At 35.1% G+C, this 8917-nt stretch overlaps 1 protein-coding gene across 1 annotated transcript; it reads right to left on the reverse strand.

The window, feature by feature from the left end:
* Positions 1-3422: 3422 nt before the first annotated feature.
* Positions 3423-8463, reverse strand: LOC110384113 (protein abrupt). The gene is made up of 6 exons (XM_021345220.3): positions 8299-8463; positions 7999-8201; positions 7562-7738; positions 6936-7280; positions 5893-6046; positions 3423-5700 (listed from the first exon to the last, which is right to left on the reverse strand). The coding sequence occupies exons 2-6, from the start codon at positions 8176-8178 to the stop codon at positions 5123-5125; spliced, it is 1434 nt and encodes a 477-aa protein (XP_021200895.3). The 5' UTR covers positions 8179-8201; positions 8299-8463; the 3' UTR covers positions 3423-5122.
* Positions 8464-8917: the final 454 nt, after the last annotated feature.

The raw sequence follows: 8917 nt of genomic DNA on the forward strand, positions 1-8917 counted from the left end.
GAACATTCAAAATTCTGCCCAAGATATTTACAGTGAACAATCAGAGTTTTGAACTTCGTGGAATAAGCCATAAAAAATAAACTTAGGTATATTTAAAAACTAAATTTCCCTTAAAGTACATAGGTATTCAGTGGTAACAATGATTATGTTAAGTGTACTTAAACTTGCTAAATATTAGGTAGGTAAATCAATACCTATTAGTTTTTCTCAGCTTTTTCAATAGGTACCTATCTATATGTTAAATCTAATCCCTATTTAACAGTTCATTAAAGCGAGAAAACTCAATCCTAGGGCATTAAAAATAAAGATAATGTTTCATAAAAACAAGTAAGGTAGATAAATCATTCCACCTAAATAGGTATGTATAAGGGTTGATGTGACCTTACTATAGGTACTTAGGTAGTTCCTAATTTTATTTGTTCTTCTAACTATAGCATTTAACAATCAAATTATTAAATTGACTGTTGTCCCAAAAAAGTTTAGACAAACTGCGCGGAAATTAGGAACCAAAAGTTGTCATAACAGTACAAGTGGTTGATATTGATAACGTATCAGAGCAATGTCGTCTGTAAATGTGTCTCGGTAATTGTGTTCTAATGTATGTTGTGTAGTGACTGTAGAGAAGCCAGGCGCGGGTTATCATGCAGATTGCGGCGAATCAATAGGGGCGCCTCGGCCACTGACGGCGGATGACGATCAATAGCGTCCCAGTGGAGCTGTCTCCGCATTAAGGGGCTTCCTCGAACGCCCTTACACCTACCCACAGTCTACCTACACTTCGTACATAACTTAGTGTTACAATACGACCAATGTGCCGACTGTTTGTGTCGAACGCGTGTGAATGTTATAGATTTGAACGATAATAATTTATATTTTATGATAGAGCATTTGCGCGCTGAAATCTGATGTTAAGTTAACTTTACGTATCTATCGTCTAATACTTAGTTATAATTATGTACATAAATTTAACTTTCCACCTGAAGAATTTATAATATTTATTGTTACATGACTGTAGGTAGAGCATATTAAATTAATAAATAGCAGAATAGCTATCAGACTAACCAGCCCTAAACTATTCACATGGATAATCACTGATAAAGGAAATAAATAAAATACTAAGAAATAATATCTGCACCTACTAACTATCTATTTAATATGCACCATATTTCTATTAAAGCCAAAATCGAACTTTCTTCTTAGTCTTGAAAGTACGATTAGGCCTCACGTGGCAGATCGCTGCGAATAGTTTTACTTAGTTACCATGCCGATCAATGGCAATGGAATGAAAACATAAAGTGTGCTAGTACAATCCAATCTCGCTCGCTGTAACAAACAGCTATGGGAAACGGGTTGTTGCCATGAGCTAGCAATCCGTCAATCACCTTCCACGGTGTTAAAGTATGCGCTCATCACGTGCAACGCATCGGATTATTCAGTTACGGTATTTCATTGCTGTGACGAAGTATCTACATTTTTGCGCGTCGAGTTTTCCCTCCCTGCAAACTATCATGCTACTCGTAACTCTCGCAGAGGGGTAGGCAGATTTCGCGTTCGAGAATAATTTCGCCATATAGGTATCGGAATGATCGAATAAAATCGTGAATAGTATGAATCTGACTCGAACAGATTCTTGTGCCGCAACCGCAATGCGACCCTCTATATTGATAATGCACTCATCTTTTAGATACACAGAATCTGCAGCGGTTACTCACTTAGTGGTAAGAGTTTGGAGCTATTGCTTGCTGAGAGAGGGAGATTTGTCGATTGCCGACGCTATCATATAGGTATCTACCTAGGTACTTATCTGCGCAAATAATCGATAGGTACTTACCTGAGTATAAAAAATAATGTTGCAATTAAATCATTTTGATTTTAGGTTTCTGGCAAAACTGGTAGTGTTACCTAACTTACATAGGTAGGTACCTAAGTAAGTTACCTAAGTAAGTGGAAGTTGATTCATGAATAACATATTTACAGATTGTTTTGATATTGTTTTTTTTTACCTAAATCTTCAAACTTCGTAAACGGTAGTTAAGTTTACCTACAACTCGTATATCTAAGCTTTCGGGCCAACCCAGCCTCATAGGGGTGTAGACAGAGAATCGAGCGGCGCCGAGTTTCCCCATGCTAGCTAAATACAAGTAGGTACCTACCTACCTACCTATATGCATTCAGTTGTCTATCTCTACATCCATAATTCATTTTGTGCAAAACTCCTCGGTTTTCCACCACGTTAATGGGTGGCACGGTCGGAATTTCACAGGAAGAACTTCATCAAATCTCTGAAAGAATGGTCCCATCAAGTAAAGAAATGTTTTGAACATACCTACCTATTTATTAAAATATTGGCTAAGTGCAAATTGGATACGTGCTCCTCCACTGGTTCTTTACCTAGGTAGGTAGGTAGATTTAATTTGTAGATTAATTACCTACTAAATACTGACTCTGACTTAAAAACGAACTATAAAATCTAGCTTGTGTGTGGGGTGCCCCCAAAAATGTTCGTCTTATTTTAGTTTTTATTAGATGCTTATTTATTATTCTTCGGACAAAGAATTAGCATTGCCATACGTGGCAAAACAACCAGTCTTCTAGGCACGTTTTCGGAGGACAGTCATCATCATCCTCCGAGCCTTTTTCCTCACTGACATAGTTTGGGCTTCCAGTCTAACCGGATCAGATTTTATTTATTTTAGAGGACAGTGATGCGGAGGAATAATTTGACGACTAATTAATATTCTTTTATACCTACACGTTTTTATTTTTGTATATAGTACCTACCTATTTCTAATTATAGTGGCAACAGTTGATTACCTGTGAGAATTGCAACTACATGCGGTTGGTCCGGCCGAATTCGTTCGTGTTTCGCAAGGCACGTTGTGAGACCCGGCTGTTACTTCTACATCGCTGGCAGTGGTTGGGTACCGACAGAAGCCAGAAAGTTTTATAATCAGTTTTAAGGTACCTACTTTCTTTTTTTTAAACGACGTCAAAAATCATCAAATGACCCCTCCTGCTGAGGGTTAGCAGCGGTGAGGGAGTGTCAGACTCTTACTGACTAAAAACCGTCGTGTTCCGTCATAGGCCTTTTATGTACCAGGCCCGCGGTATCTCTTTCGAACAACCCGCAGCCCCGGAATGCTGCAACTGCATGAAGTCGGCCGCAGCTGTACTACTGGTTTGTTTGTAGTCGCTCAAAAAAGGTAGGTACTCTGCTGCATCCGGTTAAGCGGTCTCTAAGCTCTAGACTAGACCATCTATTAAATGGCACAATATTATGTTAAAGGTATTATTGCGCAATGATTGAACTTAAGTTTGCAATAAGTTTAATAGGTACCTACACAATCTTCCGGGTACGGTATTTCCTTCTAGAGGCGTATGAAACATTGGGTGGAACAAGTTGGAAATAAAATGTAAACCTGTACGAAGCATATTTTTTATTTATATGTAACATAATTTAAAATCATGTAAATCGTGTAAAATTCTGAATAAAATATCCAACAATATTATACTAACGCAAATATAATATATAATTTAACTTAACTATAAATATACCTATAGCTATCTAGATTCGGTACACCTAAAACTTTAGGTAATGTTCCATACAATAATTAACAATTTTCACTAATGGCATTCGCAGGAGTAATTCAAATCAACAATTATTATTCATTCTATAAAAATATTTGAGATAACAAGTAACTAAGTAGAAGTAACGACTTGTCATACTTAGCTACTTCCAAAATTAATCTAACACTAACATTTTAAACTATCAAATAGTAATTATAATAAAACAAGAGAATTAAAGGTAACTTATTTAAATTCCAAAAACTTTCTACTAATTCAATAACTTACGATAAAATCATTTTGGCACAATTCGCCAAAAATAAATGAAATTTCTAGTTATTACAATATCAATTAGGTATTTTTCCAAAAGATATTGTAATTTAATAAGATATCCACAAAGTATGTGGCTAAATTTATATTGGAAATAATAACTTAATTAAACATTAAAATGTTCTCAACAATAAAAGGATAACTAACAAGTATAAGGGAATATCAATCAAAATATTGAAATGTAATATTTTTTTACACCATTGATTTTTGTTTGGCATTGTGAAAAACACACTGCATATTTTTCTTAGAATGAAATTCTTATCAAGATCGAATCGACTATTAAGCACCTATTTTTTTTACTGCATCAATTGTACAGTTCTCCCCTCTGTTATGCGACTATCTTATAGACCAAAATAATTCTTGAAGAACAACTCGACCCTTATAGTAACAATGAAGATCTTCATAAATATTATAACTTTCTTATGATATAAATATTACTCACATGTGCAATCAAATTATGAAGGACTGAATCCATAAGGGGGAAGATCTCATATTTTTCGCGGAGCTTCAAGTACACACGTAAGTAAAATTATAGATTATTTGTAAACAAAAGGTCACTGACAAATCTATCAGTTGTAAACATTCACATTCTGCTTTAATCTTTAATATTCATAAATCAGCGTCAAAAAATATTTCAGCTCTAACTAATAATTTATTCAATTCTATACTACATCATTCGCGATCTTGTCGCCACTGTTCACCGATATAAGAAAACTGCCATTTATTTTACTTCTAGTATTGGGCTCCACTAAGACAACCTAATGTAACAAAGTAAAAATCTAAACTAAATACATACAGCCAATAATACAGATTTCAATAGAGTCAGCGGACTTTTCAATAACACTGGCTGATGCTAGGGAAGCAACACCAGTTCCTTAAAATGCACACATTAATATCAAACAGGCCATAAACTTTTGCACCCAATATACTCAAATAGGTAGTTATTTCGTGTCTCACACTTGAACTCACTTATTTTGAAAATACTGAACTGGGTGGATTTTAATAGACAAAATAGACCCTATAAAAATTTCTAATAAAAAATTTCCTTCTCAATTACAAGCAAAAGCTTTCAGTCTCTTACACTACATCCTTTGACCTAAACTACACTACTGCAAGGCATTGATTTTCGTTTAACAAGGCACATCAGCTTTCTATGTTGTCTATCCAATGTCATAATGTATCATGACAAACAACCTAAGGCACATATTTGCAGAATAATAAATGAAAATTAATTCCTTTGACCATGACTTGTCCACATATGCTCTTTGAATGTCTCACGCATTGTGAAAGACCTTGGGCACAGATAGCAACATAGTCTATTGGTCAAGTCCGAGTGCATTAATCTGACATGATATTTTAACGCAGACTGATTGGAGTACTTCATGCCACAGTGAGGACAGTCACCGCAGATGGCTGCATGATTTGACTGTTGGTGGGCAAGCCCTTGTGACGTGGAGGCACCTGTACCTAACACTGGTACTGTAGACATCCCTGCCAACATCAGGAGAGCTTGTGATTGATCTTGTGTGTAAGTACTTTCAGTGTCTGTGCCATCTTGATGTTCTGATAATAACACTTCTGGTTCATATTCCACATCAGATTTTGGGGACTGTTTTTCTGGCTTAAAATGAAGTTCTTCTGTTAATATGGTCTTTATAGGACTTTTAGACGGTGCGTTTGTAAAAGTTACTGTATCCGTGTTTATATCTTTAGACCGTGTTGAACAATGCACATCCACCATAACATTTGACACTTTCTTGAGAGTTGTATTATTGGCACTAACTTCACTTTTTGATGGATTGATTCCTGTAATCAATTAAGTTTAGAAATTAGGGCTTTTCTTTTCATTATGTATTTTTTTTTTTAAATATATTTTATTAATGTTTAGTTAAAAATATATCCAACACAATCTCTTATTAAGAATGTAGAATTAAATAAATTAAATAACAATAATTAATAACTAAATAATAAAGAATTTACAAATAAGACAGATCATACCTGAAAGCAGGGATCTGGCAAGCATACTGTTTTCATAATCAGGAAGGCTATCGTCATTTTCAGAGTTGGCATTTATTGATAAAGTAGGCGAGCTGTTGTCATCCGTCCTTTCTGTTTTTATAGTAATCGGAATGTTGTCTCCTTGAGCATTCACCTAAACATGCAAAATTATGATTTAGCATCTATTATACATTGAAAGAAATTATACATTATTTTTAAAGTGTATATTGTGTTATCTTAACTAAATCAAAATAATAATAAATTTAATTCATATACAGTCGACTCTTGTTAATTCAAACCTGCGATATTTCGAACATCTCGTTAATTCAAAGTTATCACGAGTTCCCTACAAAATCTCTTTATATTTCGAACTAAATCAATACATTTTTATGCACTTGGTAATTCGAACGAAAAAAAGCATTGCTACATAACAAAACGACGCGTTAATTCGAATTCTTAGTCGTCCAACACTCGAGAATTCAAAATTGCAGAGAGAAAGAGGCGGAAAGATTGTAAGTCAGAGTTAGAGAGCAGTCTGAGTAGCAGCAATCTGTTTTGAAGCAGTATGACGGAGCTGTTTAGAAAAATTAATTAATTCGCATCATGAATACTTGTATGCACACAAATATGTCTTTAAACTCTGACATTGTTATAAAATAGCAGTTAACAAATAATAATTGATCAACTGAACGCGCCCAAACGCAACGGGACGCAACGGAACGCGTCGAGTACAGCGGGGCGCGGGGGGACCACGGCGGCCATCGCGAGCGACGGACGGCGGCGCCGAGAACATTCGGCCACAGGCAGCGCAGCGGCATGCGCCTTACCGCTCGACATACGCACAGTGCCTTTTATTTATATACAATATTTGTTACAGTATTCAGTTGAGCCTTTCATTTCTCTCAACATCAACACTTGATAATTCGAAGTTTTATTTATTTTCTCACACAAATTTCGAACTATTTAATATTTCAAAAACTCGATAATTCGTAATATTTTAAGAGTCCCTCAAGTTTCGAATTAACGAGAGTCGACTGTAGTACCTGAGATGTTGATGAACTTTTTCCATTTGCTGTTATAGTAGCTGGTTCAACTTTGCCTTCACATTTTTTGTCAATATTATTTTCTGGTAAGAACACTGGGCTGTCAAGTTTATTAGTTTGTGGAAGATTACTTCTAGTGTAAATATCACATGCTTCTAAAACTTTACTCTTTTTGGGGCCCTCCCCTATATTTACATCATTAGGTTTGTCAGAAGTACTACTCCGTCTCTTCTTTAACGCTGGCAGCTTTGTTTCCTTATGAGCAGCACCAAAAAGTGGTTTCGATGATATGGTAAGTTGGGTATATAGTTTATTTGACGTGTTCTGTGATGAAAAGTTTTCTTTCTGTAATTAAATGACAAGAAAACTATGAATATGGAGTTTTCAAAACTATCTCTTAGTGAGATGGTTTGTTTTATAAATATTGTTTTGTTACAATTGCATGTGATTTGAGTGTCTGTATATATAAAATGTCATATGCCTCTTATGTAAAATTATTAAAATATCGTACCATGAATAAAAATATAATTATAATCGAAAATTGGATTGTGAAATAGATAGATCCTAGACAAGAGCTTTTTCACTAGTCAGTAAACCTTATTTACTTTTACTAATTATGTAAATACCTGCTGAGTAACACCAGTTAACCCTTTCACTTGCAGCAGTGCTGCCGTGTGCAGGAACGAAGATAACTTGCTCTCCTCAATGAACACTTCTCCCTGGTACATGTAAGACAGCAGACTGACAATATCATCTGCTGACACATCTTTCAGTATTATAACCGGATGCTGACATGGGTTTTCCTGGAATTTTAGACATTTTTATTTAAAATTTGCTTGATAAGGACATAAACATGTTTCTTAAGTATACTAGATTATTGAGTTCCAAGGATCCACTCAATAAGTGCATTGACACAACACACTTATGTTGACATAACAAACTGATCTTTAATTCCACATCTTGATAATAATAGGGTCAACAGAATAGAAAACTAAGAATATGTGTACATGTTACATGTTCATTGGTATAAATATGAAGGTTATTAATGTCCTAAGTCATTCACCTTGAACACATTCCTGAAGTACGGGCTGCACGCTGACAATATGACTTTATGGGCCTTGATATTTCTGCCTTCACAGGTGAGCGTAACGTCAACCAAATCTTCTGAACACTTCAATGAATCCAAGGCACTCACTATGTTTGACTGGAAGTTGTTCCAACGTAAACAGAATTGATCAGCCATCCCTATGGTTTCTGTCGAATAATCTGCAAAACAAAATTATTTAGGCTGACTTCTAGTTTTGACAAATGACACTGCAACGAAACCGTTCAAGTTTTATGATAAAAGAAAACTTTAACACACCTGTAGTAAAACGCTCATTACAGTTACAGAAAACATTAGTTTTAGTTAATTTTTGTTTTTACAAGATGTAATAACTTTGTAAAATGCAAAAAATGCAAGGCATGACCTCCATACGCTTGACACTGTCTTTTTCTTTCACTTTCTTGCAATGCAAAATGCTAGGTTCTATGGTCTAAAACCATAGACACACAACACTAGAAAACGACACGGTCTGCTTCTCGTTTATCAAAATACCTAGTAACCACTAGTAACCCTGTTTTAAAGTTTAAAAAAATACTTTCACTGAATAGCAACGTAATGAAATATTTTTTCGCTCTCATCCTACTGTTTTCTTTCATAATTTAATACAATTTTCTTAAAAATGTTGGTGGGCTCTAGTTTTTCCGCGACCGCACATTTTTCTTTTTTTAAAAAGAGGAGGTTCTCAACTCGAGGATGTTTTTGTTGTATGTAGGTAATCTCATTACCCAAGGAGGACTGGGGAAGGGATAGAGGTTATTCTTTAACATTACATAGCAACTGTTTGATCTTGCTAAAAACCTTGCACCGGAGCGAAGTGTTTTGGAAAAGTGGGAATAACAGATTTGGGAACTTCTTTTACAAATGTTTTGTTTAAAAA

Source organism: Helicoverpa armigera, chromosome 4 (genome assembly GCF_030705265.1).
Source record: "Helicoverpa armigera isolate CAAS_96S chromosome 4, ASM3070526v1, whole genome shotgun sequence".
Lineage (NCBI taxonomy): Eukaryota > Metazoa > Arthropoda > Insecta > Lepidoptera > Noctuidae > Helicoverpa > Helicoverpa armigera.

Excerpts from the sequence above, each read along its gene's own strand:
- LOC110384113 (XM_021345220.3), bottom strand. The coding sequence starts at position 8,178 with ATGGCTGATCAATTCTGTTTACGTTGGAACAACTTCCAGTCAAACATA. Across the intron at positions 7,281-7,561 it reads TAACTGGTGTTACTCAGCAG|AAAGAAAACTTTTCATCACA; the intron begins GTATTTACATAA and ends ATTTAATTACAG. Across the intron at positions 6,047-6,935 it reads AAAGTTCATCAACATCTCAG|GTGAATGCTCAAGGAGACAA; the intron begins GTACTACAGTCG and ends TTGCATGTTTAG.